The sequence below is a fragment of the Gobio gobio genome (assembly GCF_949357685.1).
Source record: "Gobio gobio genome assembly, chromosome: 12".
Classification (NCBI taxonomy): domain Eukaryota; kingdom Metazoa; phylum Chordata; class Actinopteri; order Cypriniformes; family Gobionidae; genus Gobio; species Gobio gobio.
In genome coordinates this window covers 16094708-16113007 of record NC_137105.1, presented here as the reverse complement: position 1 = coordinate 16113007, position 18300 = coordinate 16094708, and the positions used below count along the sequence as shown (strand labels likewise).

General features: G+C 41.7%; 1 protein-coding gene across 1 annotated transcript in view; it reads right to left on the bottom strand.

The window, feature by feature from the left end:
* Positions 1–18300, bottom strand: part of adgrf6 (adhesion G protein-coupled receptor F6) — a 187726-nt gene that overhangs the window by 10689 nt on the left and 158737 nt on the right. The window contains exons 104-111 of the mRNA XM_079831145.1: positions 18221–18253; positions 17051–17092; positions 16650–16709; positions 16227–16316; positions 15769–15869; positions 15172–15236; positions 14912–15066; positions 14631–14828 (exon numbers count right to left, since the gene is read on the bottom strand). Coding sequence (XP_079687271.1) covers positions 14631–14828; positions 14912–15066; positions 15172–15236; positions 15769–15869; positions 16227–16316; positions 16650–16709; positions 17051–17092; positions 18221–18253 — 744 coding nt within the window. The remainder of the gene's footprint in view (positions 1–14630; positions 14829–14911; positions 15067–15171; positions 15237–15768; positions 15870–16226; positions 16317–16649; positions 16710–17050; positions 17093–18220; positions 18254–18300) is intronic.

Genomic DNA, 18300 nt, shown 5'->3' with positions numbered 1-18300 from the left:
GTGCAGGTGGAAATGTTGTTGAGATCTTTGACTGTTGGTGGGTCTGCTGCTACAGACAACTTGGATAGTCGGCTGTTGAAGTTATCGGCTGGACATATTTCTAAACCAATCTGTCACATTTTTAATAGATGTCTGATTGGTGGTGAGTGTCCAAAACTTTGGAAGGAGGGTAAGATAATTCCTTTACCCAAAGACACAAAATTTACTTTCTGTGGTCCAAATAGTAGGCCTATAAGCATTTTGCCTATTCTAAGTAAATTATTGGAAAAGATTGTATTTAAGCAAGTGCAAGATTATTTTTCTAAAAATGATTTGACTACGATGTTTCAGCATGCTTATAGGTATGGTCATTCCACCTGCACTGCAATGACTCAAATGTCGGATAGCTGGCTAACATCAATTGATAATTCAATGCTAGTGGGTACACTACTACTGGACTTTAGTGCTGCCTTTGATGTGATCGATCATGAAATTTTGATTTCCAAACTTATTAGTTATGGTTTTACTTCCTCAGCAATCAAGTGGTTTAAGAGCTATCTGTCGGAGAGGTCGCAAAGAGTTTATTTTAATGGTGCATTATCTTGTAGCAGGTCCTTGGAATGTGGTGTTCCTCAAGGAAGTTGCCTCGGACCTTTGTTATTTTCAATTTTTACAAATGATATGCCGTACATACTCAGTAAGGCTACATTGACTATGTTTGCTGATGATACTACTCTTTATTATGCAGCCTCTACATGTTCAGAGCTTAATCAGGTTCTGTCTTGTGAGATTAGCAAATTGTATAACTGGATCAAAACAAATAAACTTGTTCTAAATATTAGCAAAACTAAGAGTATAATATTTGGTTCTAAGTATAGAGTATCTGATAATCCTAAAATAAATATAAAAGTAAATGGTCAAAATATACAGCAGGTAAAAAAGGTGAAGCTTCTTGGACTTTGGCTTGATTCCACATTGTCATGGTCTGATCACATTAACACAGTTGTTGCTAAAATGGGTAGAGCTGTTGCAGTTACGCGTAAATGTGCACCGTTTCTAAATTCACATCTGTTTAGTAGTGTTGTTTGTACATTGGTGTTACGACCTGTGTTAGTTTTCTATTGCTTTGTGTTCCTTTTCTCTTTTTTCTGTTTTCTCTAACTCAAAACAGGTGCACCAATCATGAGGATGTAAGCAGCCATTGGTTGCTTAGTCGGGGCGGGGTCTTTAAAAGGACGCTGCTGACACTCATCGGGGAGCTCATTCTTGGTTCGGTCGCACGTGGGTTGAGAGCTCCGGAATCCCTCCTCCGGCCGATGATCAAATTGTGTTTAGATAATTTTGTTTTGCTCAAGCAAACGTACATTTTGTGTAACCCTCTGAATCGTTCTCTTATGAGTGAACGTGTAGGCCTATCTTGTGAAAACCTCTGAACCGTTCTCCTATGTCTGAACCATAACAGTGTGGAGCGTAGGGGTGTCCTGCCTTGTTTATTTTGACCTTGTTTGATCTCTGTTTTTGGGCAGGGAGATAGGTAAAGTAAATGTATTTTTCTTTTGGTATTTGATTAGGTTATTCAGTTTCCCCTCTTTCCTTTTTATACTCGTTTTGTTTGTTATTTTGGCCTTTTGGACACCCTGAAGATTTGCTCTTTATTTCAATTGTTATCTTTAATAAAGTTATTACTTTTTGCTTCAATTTTGTGTTTTTGTTTCTTTTTGATTATCGACCGGAGGGATGCATACTGGGATTCCATTTCCACAACCCAACTTATTATTTATTACGCCTCTTTAGTGTTGTCTTTATATTCCCCTAGAGGCGGGGCGTAATAATTGGTTTTGTGTCATTTGGATTATTGTTCTGTTGTATGGTCTGCTGCATCAAGTAGTCATTTAAAAAAATTACAAGTGGCTCAAAACAAGGCTGCAAGACTGGTTCTTGGTTGTTCTTCGAGAACTAGTGTTGCAGTGATGCATGAACGTCTTGATTGGCTGATGGTCAATGATAGACTATCTGTTAATATGTTAGTATACCTTCATAGAATTATTAATACTCGGACTCCAACATTTTTTTATGATAATATAATTTACAATTCAGATATGCATTCACATTACACAAGAGGGGTGAATAGTCGTCAGATTTCTTTACCCCTACCTAAATCTGACTCTATGAAGAGGACCATTTTTTATAGGTCAATTGTGTTTTGGAACAATCTTCCAGTTGGGGTTCGTTAAATCAAGGGAAAAATTGGTTTTAAAAAAAGACTAAGACTGTATTTGGTTTCAATATCATAATATTGTCTGGCTTGGTTGAGTGAGGTTGTATTATGTGCTATGTTGTTTTTCATTATTTTATTTTACATATGATATATTTGGAGTAATTGTGATTGTAATTATTGGATTTTGTATGTATTGTTTGGACCCCAGGAAGACTAGCTGTCGTCTTGGCGTCAGCTAATGGGGATTCTTTTAAATAAACAAATAAATAAACAAATAAAAAAAAAAACATTGCGATAATTGCTAATTGATAATTGCCCCTTATGTATCTTCCGGGTATGCCATCACATACTACGTCATGACGCAACACCAATCAGGATTGGAATAGTTTCATTCATACTTCAGATACGCTGTTGCTTAGGGAGTGTCCCCAAATCGTCGTTCCGACGCAGTGCTTGTTCCCTATCTCAGGGAACAAGCTCAGGGAACAAGCTCCCTATCTCAGGGAACAAGTTTTATTTTGGAAGACAAAATACAGTCTGTAAAGCAATACAATACATAATACATTTCAAATACAGATAACAGTGGAACACATTTTTAAAGTTGAATTAAATTTAAAACTGAAAAAAATACACAACTGATTAGGGTTGGGCATCGTTTTGATTTGAACGATTCTGATTCTGATTCCGATTCTTAGTTTCGATTACGGTTCTTTTCGATTCTCGATTCCGATTCTTTGAGGGGTGGAGTCACAACATGTCACAGGCTCATTTCACAGAGGAAAATTGTATTTTGATTCAATAATGAGTTTTAGTTTTGGGACTTTCTCCGCTGGCATTTTCACTTGCTTTGCTGCAAAGGTGAATGGAGTTTCACACCGAGTCCCGGTTTAACAATAGCATTAACAGCAGTCATATTAGGACTACTACTAGCGTGGGCAATTCGCAATTTGGTAAAGGGCTTTGTTATTACACTACAATCACTTACCTGATTATGACGAGGTGGGATAATGTTAGTTCACCCTGAAATGAAAATAAAGCCATCTTTTACTCACCCAGCTGTTGTTCAAATGCGCGTGTTCCTGTGTGTGCGCACTCCAAGCCGCAGTAGCCTCGTGCAATATTGTCATGACAACCGGTACACAATATTCACTTAAGGAGGTTATATTATTAGTATTATTTCTTATAATATACGTTATAGAAAAGACGAGAATCGCTTTTTTTTCTATTGAGCTTGATTTCTCAAAATGGTGCATGTGTGTGTGTGTGTGTGCTTATCCTGGGTGCAATGACAACAGTGCGAGTTATTATAGTAGGCATGAGCGCCGGCGGCTGCTGACGGCTCATAGTGTACACAGAGGAGCGCGCTCAGAATAACGGCCGAGCTCAGTGTTTTGACTGAATAATACGGTTTCTTTCTCGCAAAACCTTATAGTGTGCCCCCTGAACACTTTCCATATGGCGCGCGTCTCCCTGTATCGTTGCGTGATACATTTGTTTTTTTTTGTAATGTTTTAGCTGATCGCCATTCACTGCCATAATAGGAAGGAGCGCGTGCAGGAACAGTATTTTAAATGTCATAGGACATAGGGCACTGGGACAACATCAGGGTAAGTAAAAGAAGGCTTTATTTTCATTTCAGGGTGAACTATCCCTTTAATAACGTTGGTTAGCGCAGGGTTGCCCGAGGAGGACAGACCTGCGCAGCATTTCAAACACGCTACACTCGTTAATTTATGTCCACATATTTGTAGTGCATCCTCCCGTGCAAGAAGTAAGTTTGTCATATGTGTTGCACTGTGCCGACCCAGGCTTTTTTTTTTTTTAAGTGAAATAAAGCCACACTTTTGAGCGCCGCTTACCGTGCTCCATGGCTGCAACAGAACAAACGGGCGCGGCAAGCACTTCCGAAAACTTGCGCGTTTGGAACCGATGATCGGAATCGAAAACAAAATTTCTAAACGATTCCAATGGCATCGTTATTTTTTAAACGGTTCCAAGTTGGAACTGGTTCTCGATGCCCAACCCTACAACTGATACATTTACATTTACAAGATTGTCACAGATTCACTATTGATTCTAAAACTTGTATTATTCAGATGTAAATGTATGTAAACAAATTCTTCAGAGCCCCCAGGAGGAATTGAAAAACTAAAAATTGCATTCATCTTGTAAGTTAGGGTTACTAATATCATGATGAGGTCATGATTTTACCTTATAACAAAATAACAAATGGTGCCATTTACTGTTTTGTATTTACTTTGTATTTTCCAAATAAGTTTTATATTGTTTTCCTCTATATTCAACTGACCCCCGAGGGCTCCATATAGCTCTGATAATATATGTGGACAAACATTTACCTTTTAATTCAGAATCCAAGCTATACAGTGTAATAAGAAATATAAATCAAAACATACAACAGGTCCATGATTCTGCACCAGAAGGGACAGACACAGCACATAATGAGCAATCCTTTTCCAAATCTCCAATAATCAGCTGGATCTGAAAAAGAAAGAAAGAAATTGATTCACTGAAAAGTCCTTAAAAAGGGAGGATTTTGTTTTTGTACCTTTCCTTTAAACAGCATTTGACATTGAGATATTCTGGCTATATGATCCCGCTCAGCTTTGAGATGGTTATTGGTAATTATTGTCCATAAAATGTGGTCCAATGTAGCTTGGTTACCAACATTATTCAAAATATTTTGTTTCACAGAAGAAAGTTATACAAGTTTGATAAGACATTGAGCATCAGCGTCAGTTCTGGCAGGCCAAGTAGTCAAGACGCTGCTAACGTTATTGGTAACAACACTGTCTCATCAGCTGATTTGCATCAGCTGTTTCAACTCCCCTTGTTACTAATGGCTACGCTAAAAGCAGGGTGCCTATTTAAAGCAGATCAAGTTCGCTCTTACTACTAGCTGCTCGCTGCTTTGCAACCCGCCACCTCCCCACCTCCTCCTGTCGTGTATAACGTGGCATTTGTTTATGTCATCGTTGCTGCTCTGTTCATAGGGGGAATAGTTAAGCTCTCCCAGTCCTAAACTGGTAAGCGTTCCCTGATGCTGCTGCTGTCCTCTGACTCTCTGCTATTTCATGGTGCTCATGAAAGGTCAGAGGACTCCCTGAACAGAGCCATACCGCCAAAAACAAATTTAATCAACTGCAATTGCAATTTTATTGCAATTCAATAAAAATTTCTAAATCAATTTTATTGTCATGTGTGTTCTTGACTTAATGGACCTGACAGAAATGAGGGTGAGAAAACAATGAGGGAGTTTTCATTTTGAGTGAGCTATGCTTTTAAACTCAAGAAGGTACATTTGAACCAGAGTTGTGCCTTGGTGCTGAGTTGCCTGTGTTCACATTTCCACACACATAAGGGAACCGTAACAGTATTAATGTTGGATATGACATGAATACTCACTTCCTCTGAAGATCATGTGGCAGATTTTCATTCCCAAAACTTCATGAGGGGGGGAGAAACATACACACACACAAATGAATATTAATTTGTTTGATAAAACATTAATATAAATTATCAACTTACTGACAGAGACATGGACTTGCAAAATGTACTCACCAGGTCCAAGAATGGTGGTTTCCTGTCCTCTCTGTTGAACAAGTGTACATGACAGTGTTCTCAGATTGCTCATTCCAAAGCTCCTTTACATTTTATGACAAGCTTGATCTTAAAACTAGCTGACAGTAGGGATGGGCATTATGACCATATTATTCTACATACATGAGAAATTTTATTTCACAATAACGATATCACAATATAGTTATTTTATTTTATAGATATTTTATTTAGAAATACTATAGAATAATACTGCTTAGTCTTCACTGTATGATATTCTATGCATTAATATCACTTGATTCTTAAAAACGCAGAAGGTCTTCTCTAGTCTTTTGTTGTTTGATTCAAATTATGAAACGGCAGTTTATTAAACTGCTGCCCCTTTAAGAACGGATGCACAATGACACGCATCCGGGATTCCCCACGACACGTTAACTTGAACTGTTTAACTCTAACGTTACTTCAAACATAACTGACTGTTTAAATCAAGTGAATAAATACCTCCACACACTCCAGGGATTTTGAGATAATTGTGTGCATTTTACCGAAAGGATAATAGATTTCGGGATCGCATGCTGTCTGAGAGAGGCGGCTTACTCTTTATTCTTCATTCATGCATGTTTCTTTATCAAAATATCAATAACTTTAAGTAACGTTAGTACAGTGCTACGCAGATATATTTACATTCCACGATATAAAAAGGTAACATAATTGCGAAATCTCAAAGGATAGTCACTATCATCGTCATTGCGCCCAGCCCTAGCTTAACAGTATTAAGTTACACAACATAACAAAACACAGAACAGAATATGTAAGTTATTCGCGATTAGCATATCACTTCAATGCACTATATATTGATGTCACAGTAGAAAAAATATAAAGTAATTTACCTTCTGCCATCTGTTGTCCGCCATTGGTAACTTAAATGTCTGTTCACATTCATGTTTTTCGTGCTCAGTCGACATCCCACAATCAAAATTCGTCCAAAATAAGATTTTAACAGATGTAAAATGATCCATGTAATGCCATTAATGGACCAACGAAGCAGTCCTGTTGCAGATTAGAAGCCGCGCCCGCGAGCACTCCAACGGCAACAGGTGTATTTTCAAATTTGATCGGTAGAAGGCGCGCACAGTTGTCAATGGCCAGATTTCTAGATGACGTTCAGATTGACCAATCACGCTCAAGTGAACACAGAAAGACAGCAAATAACCTTGCAACCATAGAAATAACTTATTTCACAGTTATTAGCAGTTAGCAAATGTGTATATTGATTTTTATTTGCTGTTATATTTAATTAATTGGTCAAGTGGTGTTTTGTGGTGTGGGCAGAGGCTTGAAAGTTTCAACCTGGAGAGCAGTGCAGATTTGTACTCTTTAAAAACAGATTATTGTTTGATATTTCGTTTCCTATATAGTTTGTTATATTTGTACAGTTTATTGTAAATTACAGTTTGAATGTAAAAATACATCTACACTGTAAAATTTTTTTTTTTTTTTAAAGTCAAATAACTGGCAGCAACGGCTGCCAAACAAAAACATAAAATTAAAGTAAAATATCTTAAAGGGGCTATATGCAACTTTTTCCCCAAAATAAACGTAACAATAGCCTTTTTATTTTACCATTTATAACTCAAACATCTCCTGATGAGCATACTGACACCTTGTCCGCTCACAGTGGGTGCACCTATAAGCCTGTATCCTATTTTTCCTATTTTCTGGCGGGTCGTCTTTTCCCGCGCTGTCTGCGGATGTGACGTCACCACCGCTGCGAGAGCGAGCAGAAAATGAGAGCAGTTCTATTTTTTGGCCACAGGTGTCAGTCGCGAGTTTAAATTTCAGAAAAACGCATATAGCCCCTTTAATTTAAATAAGGAAAAAATCTGTAAAATAACAGTTTTTTCTCAAACTTTTAATGTAAATTTACGTAAAGTTTTTGCATTTTATTTGAATTAAGATATTTTACTTTAATTTTACGGTTTTTGTTTTTTCAGTCATTTACCATTTTTTTACGGTTTAATTTTTACAGTGAAACTAATAAGATTTACTTTAAAATTACAAAGAATAATGTTAAATTGTTCGTATGGACATAAACCTTTAATATAATGAGCTAAATATTTGATTACAGATTAGTTCTGTAATTTTACATACATTTGTATGTAATTTAAGAAAACAGAAAAATACTGTATAAATAATACAGTAATTTCCCTGTATAAAAATGTGAATGACTGTGATTTGTCATTAATGATAAAATAATGTTCAATTTGTTAATTTACAGATATTTTTTGTAATTTTACATGAATTTGTATGTAATTTATGAAAACAGAAAAATACTGTATAAAAAATACAGTAATTTTCCTGTATAAAAAGGATAATTACTGTAATTTGTCATTAATGATATAATCCTTAAAATAACAGTCAAGTTGTTTATGTACAGATATTGTTTGTAATTTTACATAGTTTTAAACATAATTCAAAATTACAGGAAAATACTGTAAACAATTTAGAGTTATTTTCCGTAAAATTAGGATTCCCTTTCAGTCGGTCACGTTCGACGTACGTCGGACGTCACCGACGAATTGGGATCACTTCAGGGAGCCCCTATCAGCTTCGAGATATAGAGAACAGGCTAATGGGCCATTGGCGTGCGAGATTCGCACTGCGGGTATAAACAGGAAGCGAGAGCAACACGCAGTTGTCATTCACTTCGGAGCCGAACGGCGTTGATGAAGCAAGACTGCTTTTCTAAAAGAGAGCCGATCTACAAGAGAGATACTCCAGAGAACGAGAAGGACGCTTTGTGTTGGCGAAAAGGCACAATCAGCTCTCACAGCAACTGTCGGTTTGGTGAGGGCGTTTGTCTCAGTGAGTGCAGACACAGGACTGCGTGTCCTGTGTGCTGCCGCGGTCTAACCCTGGGTGCTTCAGCACTGTTGAAAGAGCGTTTCCTCACAAAAGAGCAACACGGGTGTGACACTGCGTCTTTTTCAAGACATCATTCCACCCGTGCGTTTCTGGATGCGGTTGTTTCCTGTCCTGACGGCCACGATCCCTCTCGCTAAACATGTTGAGACTGCGTTTGTGGGCGATCCGTGTTCTCTCAGGGGAACGGGATCACGTCGACGCGCTGTTCGTCTCGCCTTCCGCGTGAGGGTTTGAGTGTTCAGCGCGCCGTGTGCCGTCCAGCTTCCGGGTGACAGCGCAGGTTGCCAGATGCGTGGTCGAGACTATGAAACCTCAAATGGGGTTTAGTCCCTTCGCTTATACCCCGATCTAGTTTCTTTTCTGGTGCACCAGAAAAGGGTCTATTTTGGTTGATAAGCCTGGGTGACCTGAGGTTTACAGTGAGGCTTCCCCCGCCAAGTACATCTCCGTGGGCCCCCCACTCCTCTATCGCATCGCAAGCATGTTGAGACTGTGTTCGTGGGTGGTCTATGCTCTCTCATGAGAGCATAACCACGTCGGTGCATTGTTCATCTTGTCTTTTTCATAAGGGCTTGAGTGTTCAGCGCGCCGTGGCCGTGAGCCCACTATCTCACATGCCTGCTGGTAGCTTACAGATGGGAATAATGAAAAAAAGGATCTAGCGTTTCATTTGGGGCTCTAACAGAGGACAGATGTCAATTGCTGCATCGGAGAGAGGGCTGTTATGTGTTGGAAATGGTGATGCTGAGATTCCCACTATAATAGTGGGCGCTCATGCTGAATCAGATCCATACTTGACAGCCATGCTTTCCCGGGTGGCTGAGGCATAGTGCAACGTGTAAATCGCCTTGCCTGCCCCTTGCCTTTTCCCGGATGTGCATTGGAAGGCTTTGGCATTGTGGGACTATTTGGTGCCAAAATATGGAACACCAAAAGGGCCATAATCTGTATAAAGTTTTCTTCTCTCTCACTACCCTCATCGGTGGGGTGGCAGTGCCACTGGCAGGCCACCTCGCCCTGCTTAGTGCACGAGGGTAGTCCTGAGCCGAGGTTGAGCTGCGCACAGCGCTGGCCCTTGGCCAAACAATGTCCACCCTGGTCCAGAAACACCAGACCTAGATTTGGTCAGGAGCTGCTCTTCCCCCGGAGGAGGGCCGGGTGGAAAACCATTGGTAATTCTGTTCTGCCACTGGTGTTAAAAACAGCCAGTGTTACCCAAATTCTTAAGAGCAGTTCCAATATCTCTGGGTCTTGGGAGTTTGGGAATGGCAGCGTGTGACGCTACAAAGCCTCGCCACTCTCATTCCCCTCCCCACAGGAGGGTGAGAATGGCAGTGTGTGTGACGCTACAAAGTCTCACCGCTCTCATTCCCCTCCCCACAAGAGGGGGAGAATGGCAGTGTGTGTGATGCTACAAAGCCTCGCCAATCCCATTCCCCTCTTCTCAGCGGTGCGAGGACTACAGTGTGCGACGCTATGCCTCGCCACTCTTGTTCCCCGCTGAGGAAGGAGGTGAGGCAGGCCGTGTGCGACGCCACAAAGCCTTGCCACGCTCAGCACCTCCTTCAATCGGAGAGTGCGCTTGCCGGTGTACGACGCTCCCATGCGTTGTCACCCCCTGGTGCCTCTCCAAATCGCCAGCAGGGGGTGCTGGCTGTGGGGATGCACATAAGCGGCCTTCCCACACTCGCACACCCCCTCAGCGGAAGCAGGTATTGTTACACAGCACACTCAGACCCCACTTTGGGCCGCTATCATGCCGTCCGAGTCGGGTCCCTGCACGCCGCTACGCTGCCCTGCTGCTGGTACGTCTGTGATGCTGTTGGTCAGCTTGCACGGTCACTGGGAGCCTGGCTAGTGCTTCCCAGCTCGTCTCGCCGGCTCGTCCGTACCATCAGACTCGGCTGTGGTATTCAGTTCGCCTGGCGCTCCCCCAAGCTCAGGGGCGTTCACTTCACCTCTGTGTCGAAGGAGGACGCCCCTGTGCTCCAGGCGGAGATCGCAGTCCTACTGGCGAAGGACGCGATAGGGCCGGTCCCTCCAGCCGATATGAAGTCCGGGTTCTACAGCCCAAGAAAGCGGCGGGTTATGGCTGATCTTGGATCTGCAAATTCTTGAATCGGTCTCTTAAAGAAATGCCGTTCAAAATGCTAAACGCAGACACACATCTTCAGGTGCATCCGTCCCCAAGATTGGTTAGCAGCGATCGACCTGAAGGACATGTACTTTCATGTCTTGGTTTTCCCTTGACGCAGACCGTTCCTACGCGTTGCGTTCGAGGGACGGGCACATCAGTACAGAGTCTTACCCTGGCTGTCCCTGTCACCCCATGTCCTCACGAAAGTCGCGGAGGCGGCCATTGCTCCCATGAGAGAGCATGGGGCACCTCAGCCAGTTGGGGTTTCAGGTCAAGGGAGAAAAGAGCAAACTCTGCCCCACGCAGAGGATCTCTTTTCTCTGTATGGAGCTGGACTCGGTCGGTCTGACAGCGCGCCTCACCAAGGAGCGCATCCAGTCTGTGTTGAACTGCTTGAAGTCGTTCAAATGCAGGACAGCGGTACCAGGCTCCTGGGGCATATGGCATCCGCAGCCGCAGTAACACCGCTGGGATTGCTTCATATGAGACCGCTTCAACGCTGGCTACTCGGCCGAGTCCCGAGATGGGCGTGGCACAGCGGAACCCTCCGTGTCCAAGTGACGCCGAGATGCCGCCAAACCTTCAGCCCGTGGTCGGACCCTTTATTTTTACGGGCAAGAGTGCCTCTAGAACAAGTGTCCAGGCATGCTGTTATCTCCACGGATGCCTCATCCACCGGCTGGGGCGCCACGTACAACGGGCTTGCAGTTTCAGGTCTGTGGACGGGGCCTCAACTGCAATGGCATATCAATTGCCTGGAGTTGTTAGCAGTTCGTCTTGCACTCAGCCACTTCAATGAGCCGCTCAGAGGCAAGCACGTTCTGGTCCGTACGGATAGCACGGCGGCCGTTGCGTACGTCAAAGAAAACTGGGTGGTCTACGCTCCCGTCGCATGTCACAACTCGCCCACCATCTCCTCCTCCTCTGGAGTCAGAAGCATCTGAGGTCGCTTCATGCCATTCACATTTCGGGCTTGCTCAATCGTGCAGCCGATGAGCTCTCACATCAGCAAGTGTTCCCGGGAGAGTGGAGACTCCATCCCCAGGTGGTCCAGCTGATCTGGAGTCGCTTCGGGACCGCACAGGTAGACCTGTTTGCCGCCCCGGACACGACCCACTGCCAGTTGTTTTATTCCCTGACCGAAGGGACCCTCGGCTCGGATGCTCTGGCACACAGCTGGCCCTGGGGCCTACGCAAATATGCGTTTTCCCCATTGAGCCTTCTTGCACAGACACTGTGCAACATCGGGGAGGACGAGGAGCAAGTCCTGGTGGTTGCCCTGTATTGGCCCAACCAGACTTGGTTCTCGGAACTAGTGCTCCTCGTGACAGCACCTCCTTGGCCCATTCCTCTGAGGAAGGACCTTCTGACTCAGAGACGGGGCACCCTTTGGCACCCATGTCCGGACCTCTGGAAACTCCATGTCTGGTCCCTGGACGGAACGCGGAGGTTCTAGGTGGCCTGCCACAGAATGTGGTAGACACCATCACTTCCGCTAGAGCTCCCTCTACGAGGCACCTCTATGCGTTGAAGTGGAACCTGTTCGTTGATTGGTGTTCTTCTCGCCGAGAAGACCCCCGGAGATGCTCGATCGGTTCAGTGCTTTCCTTCCTACAAGATGGCTTGGAGCGAAGGCTGTCTCCCTCCACCCTCAAAGTTTATGTTGCCGCAAACCATGACATGGTAGATGGTAAGTCTGTTGGGAAGCACGATCTGATCGTCAGGTTCCTGAGGGGGGCGAGGAGACTAAATCCGCCTCGTCCTCCCTCTATACCCTCTTGGGACTTAACTCTGGTGCTAACCGCAATACAGAGAGCGCCCTTTGAGCCTTTGCAGTCAGCAGAGTTGAAAAGCCTGTCTCTAAAGACAGTACTCCTGACTGCATTGGCCTCTATCAAGAGGGTAGGGGACCTGCAGGCATTTTCGGTCGACGAATCGTGCCTGGAGTTCGGGCCTGGTAACTCTCATGTAATCCTGAGACCCCGGCCTGGATATGTGCCCAAGGTTCCCACCACTCCCTTCCGGGACCAGGTGGTGAGCCTGCAAGCGCTGCCTTCGGAGGAAGCAGACCCAGCCCTAGCTTTTCTCTGTCCGCTCCGCGCCCTGCGGACTTCAGGACCTCAGAGCAGCTCTTCGTCTGTTACAGAGGACAGCAGAAGGGAAAGGCTGTCTCCAAGCAGAGGATGGTCCACTGGATAGTGGATGCCATCGTCTTGAAACCCAAGACGTGCCCTGCCTGCTCGGGTTAAGAGCCCACTCCACTAGGGGTGTGGCTTCTTCCTGGGCGTTGGCTCGTGGCGCCTCGCTGACAGATATTGTAGAGCTGCGGGCTGGGCGACACCTAACACGTTTGCTAGATTCTATAGCCTGTGTGTAGAGCCGGTAGCTTCCCGTGTGCTCACTTCCCATAGTCAGTAACACCGGAGTGCCCGTTCTAGTGTTGGCTTGCTGCGCCATTCCCTTCCCCATGGAACGTATACGTGCGCTTATCTGCTCCAGTCGAGTTCCCCTGAGGATAGGCGAACCCTGTCGAGTCCTCCGCAACCCGCGGCAGTCGGATGTGGCGGAGCATCCGATGGCAGGCTTAACACTCGTATGCATTGGTGGAACTTGTGTTAGGTTGGGTTACATATGTTGTGACCCCCACGGCGGTCCCATATGTGTATTCTTCCACGGTACAGCTCCCTTAGGCGAGCTTGTGTCTTTCCCTCGGCAGAGCTCCTCTGCCGTCCCAGTACGGTGTTGTTCTCCTGCCGTAATTGGCCGGAGCCACCCCTGGGACTCCCGTATGTTGCACTGCCCAAGGCCAGTCCATACGTGTATTCTCCACATGGTAACTCCCTCCGGGTATGATGTGGCTTCCGCAGCAGCCCTCCGGGCACGCTTCCCAGCGTTATCTAATAGTCTGCTGAGTGGGTCTTGCGGAACAGCAGTGTGACTCTCCCTGCATGAGTTTTCCTGCCCGGAACAGACAGGTCTGAGGGGCACTGCTTCGTTGGGCGCTGGAAGTGGTAGTAACTGTGGCGTTTTCCAAAGGGATCCCAATTCGTCGGTGACGTCCGACGTACGCGACCGACTGAAAGGGAACGTCTCGGTTACGTATGGTAACCCTCGTTCCCTGAAGGAGGGAACGGAGACGTACGTCCCGTCGCCACAGTTGCTGTACCATCACTGCATGGCCGAGTCACTAGTTTGGCTCCTCAGTGAAAAACAACTGCGTGCTGCTCTCGCTTCCTGTTTATACCCGCAGTGCGTGGCAGAGCGCAAGAGGCAAATCTCGCACGCCAATGGCCCATTGGCCTGTTCTCAATATCTCAAAGCTTTTAAAAAGCAATAATAAAAAGCATTTTATGTTAAAATGTCTTAAATATATATATATATATTAGAAATGATCACTTTAGTACATTGGGTCAATTATATATAGTTAAAAAGGCAATAATATATAGTTTAATTAATTTAAAAAGAGAGAAAGAAAGAGAGAAAGAAAGAGAGAAAGAAAGAAAGAAAGAAAGAAAGAAAGAAAGAAAGAAAGAAAGAAAGAAAGAAAGAAAGAAAGAAAGAAAGAAAGAAAGAAAGAAAGAAAGAAAGAAAGAAAGAAAGAAAGAAAGAAAGAAATGCCAGGCCACCAGGAAACCACCCGGTGCTCTTGATGGTCAGTGCAGGCCTGGACATGAGGATTTTTTTTTACAAATATACCCAAAAACAATTGTTGTGCCCTCTTGTGTGAAACATGACAAGATCAGTCAGTCATGTAAGATATCATTGATAGACAGGACAAAGATACGTGTGACTCACCATTGTCTTTCTCGAGAGCATTGTTCACAATGAGAGTGCTACTGTCAGGTGAAATGAAGTATCTAATGGGGTCTAGTGAAGGATCTTGATCATTCACTCTCCAAGTCATTGCTCCCTGAACAGACTCTGGGCGAGTACATCTCAGCTCCATTTTTTGAAAGGGATACCATTTTTCTGCAGTTGACAGGTTTGTTTGTACTGAAATTAAAATGTATACATCTTCATGAGGGAGAACAGAACTGTGTTTAAAAACTTTAAGATTAGACAATGACAACCCTTACCACTTTCAGAAAAAGCATTCAGAGCTATAGGGATTTCTGAATTCACGAGAGCTTTAAAAACATTTTCGTTTGCTGATGTATAATCATCGCCGTTGGCGTCGCTGAGGCTGTTGGTTTTTACTAGAAATTCATAGTCTGCTATAATGCTACCAGGCCTATGGAGTAACACACAAACCACAAAAATGAGAAGATGCTGTTTAAACATGAGGCAAAAACTCAAATGGAACTTTTTGAGTGAATGTTTAGATCATAGACATTACCTGAAGCCAGTGACCTTTACTGAACCACTACTGTAGGAAGGCACAGTTTTGTAACTTGTATCAATCTGTAAAAAGTAAGTGTAACAGTGTACATTAGTAAGTATACCAGACCTATGAAATAAATTATATAGTTTTCAAGATGAAATTACAAGAACCAGAGATATATAGATTTTTATTAATTATTTATCTAATGTGATTTAGCATGACAATTAGTCATATATCCTCAGAAAATATCTCTTTGGACATTTGACGGAAAATGTTATCCTTTACTCACCCTCAAACTATTCCAAACCTGTATGAATTTCTTTCTTTTGCTGATCACAAAATAAGATATTTTGAAGAATATGAGTAATCAAACAGTTTCTGGGAGACATTAACTTCTATAATAGTAAAAAAAACGGAAGTCAACTGTCTGGTAATCCACATTCTTTAAAATATCTTCTTTTGTTTTTCAGCAGAAGAAAGAAACTCATACAGGTTTGGAACAACATGAGGGTAAATTATGACAACATTTTCATTTTTCGGGGAATTATCCTTTTTAATTTTACTACGCATAAACAATCAATATATTTCATATGCAAAATTTTAAATACTCACCGCTAACTTAATTTGATCAGCATAGCGTTTGTACTTATTACTACTGGGGTCGTTGAGGCTGGTATCAAAACCTTGATTTATTGTCATTGACCTTTTACGAACTAAAAACAACAACAACAAAAAACAAGTACATTTATTCATCTATTTCAGTCATGTGAATTGTTCTGTTAATTGAATTTGCCATATTTATGACAATCAGCAGGGTAAAATAACGGCAATGAATAAACAAACATTTATTGTAATCACTGCCATTATTGAAGTCAGTAAGCAAATTTACATTTAAAAAATCTGCTTTCAACCAAATTCTGTGCAAAATTAGCACTTCCCTATAAAGAGTTGACAGGACCGCTATCAATACATGAAGCTATCATTGACATTTTTATAATTGTAAAAAACATTTGTTATACGTGTTGTCATTATATATATATTTTCTGGTTAAAAAAAATTACGGTACATACCTGATGTTGGTGCAGTAGTTATAGTTGTTGAAGTAGTTATAGTTGTTGCAGTAGTTATAGTTGTTGTAGTAGTTGTAGGTGTTGGTGGTGCTAGTGGCAGTGAAACCAAAAACAATCAATCAAAACAAAAGAGAAATGATCCAATAAACAATGAACATCAGAACTTTTCTGAACACGTTAACAATAAATCAGTTTCAAAACTGTTTTCATTTATACAATTTCTTGAATTGCACAAATCATCTATCAAATTTAAAATTAAAAACAAAAACAACAAATAAGTACTTCACTTCATTAGAGATGGATTGGTCACTATATTTGAAGCTAAAATTATTAAACGTAAAACTTCTAATGACTGTTAAAAAAGTTATGTGTGTTGTCATCCAATATATTGTGTGGTATATCAGTTTTTTTTACAGTAAATACCTGGTGGTGTTGTAGTAGTTGTAGTTGTTGTAGTAGTTGTAGTTGTTGGTGTTATGGGTGCTAGTGTCAATGAAACCCAAAACAATCAATCAAAACAAAAAAGAAATGATCCAATAAGCAATGAACATCTGAACATTTCTTAACATGTTAACAATAAATCAGTTTAAAAAAATGTTTGCATTTATGCAATTTCTTGAATTGCACAAAGCCATCTATCAAATTAAAAGTTAAAAACATAAACAACAAATAGATACTTCACTTCATTAGAGATGGATTGGTCACTGAATTTGAAGCTATCATTATTAAACTTAAAACTTCTAATAACTGTTAAAAAAAAGTTATATTATGTGTGTTGTCATCAAATACGTTGTGTGGTATATCAGTTTTTTTACAGTACATACCTGGTGGTCTTGTAGTAGTTGTAGTTGTTGGTGCTGTGGGTGCTAGTGATGATGAAACCAGAAACAATCAATCAAAACAAAAGAGAAATTATCCAATAAACAATAAACATCTGAACATTTCTGAACATGTAAAAAATAAATCAGTTTAAAAAAGTTTGCATTTATGCAATTTCTTGAATTGCACAAAGCCATCTATCAAATTTAAAGTTAAAAACAAAAACAACAAATAGGTACTTCACTTCATTAGAGATGGATTGGTCACCAAATTTGAAGCTATCATTAAACTTAAAACTTCTAATAACTGTTAAAAAAGTTATATTAAGTGTGTTGTCATCAAATAAATTGTGTGCAGTGTTGGGGAAGCTACTCTGAAACAGTAGTTTAACAAGCTACAAGCTTCTTATACATGAAAGTTAAACTACTGTCAAGCTTCTGAAAAAGTAGTCAGATACACTACAAGTTACTACCAAAATGTAGCTAGCTACATCGAAACTACTTTGAATGTTTTTTTTGTTTTTTTTTTTACAATTAAATTGCATATTTACAAATAACTGAATAATCGTTAATGAAGAATGTTTTACATTTTTTTTACACTCAAATGTAGTCTATATCTCAAACTGACTATCAAAGTGCAAAATCGCTACAAATGTCATGTCCAATCAATGCAAGAACAAAATATAAGCAACTTTGATACATAGGAGTAGACAAAATGCATGCATATAGCAGGATAATCCAAAAGGCTATGATTCGCCTGCATGTGCTTGAAGTCTTCGATGCAGACAGCGTTTTAATCTTTTGTTTGTATTTTCAAGTGTAACCTTTACTAGTCGATTCGTGTGATGTTATCAACCCACTCCTGTACATCCTTTACATAATCGTCGATCTCTTCTTTGTGAACCGTGAAGCCGCAAGATGCGCGATGAAACAATAGATGGCGGTAACGTGCAATTTTAGTATGTGATCAGAAGAAAACTATGTGCTGCTTCATTGCAGGCTCGTCAAAACACAAAACGGAATGTAGCTTTTGGTCGCGCTACACCGCTACTTGCTGGAAAAAGTAGTTAGCTACGGGAAAAGCTACATTTTTTTAAACGCATCGCTACTTGTAGTTAACTAGTACTCCCCAACACTGATTGTGTGGTATACGTTTTTTTACAGTAGCCTACATACCTGGTGGTGTTGTAGTTTTTGTAGTTGTTGGTGCTAGTGTCAACGAAACCCAAAACAATCAATCAAAACAAAAAAGAAAT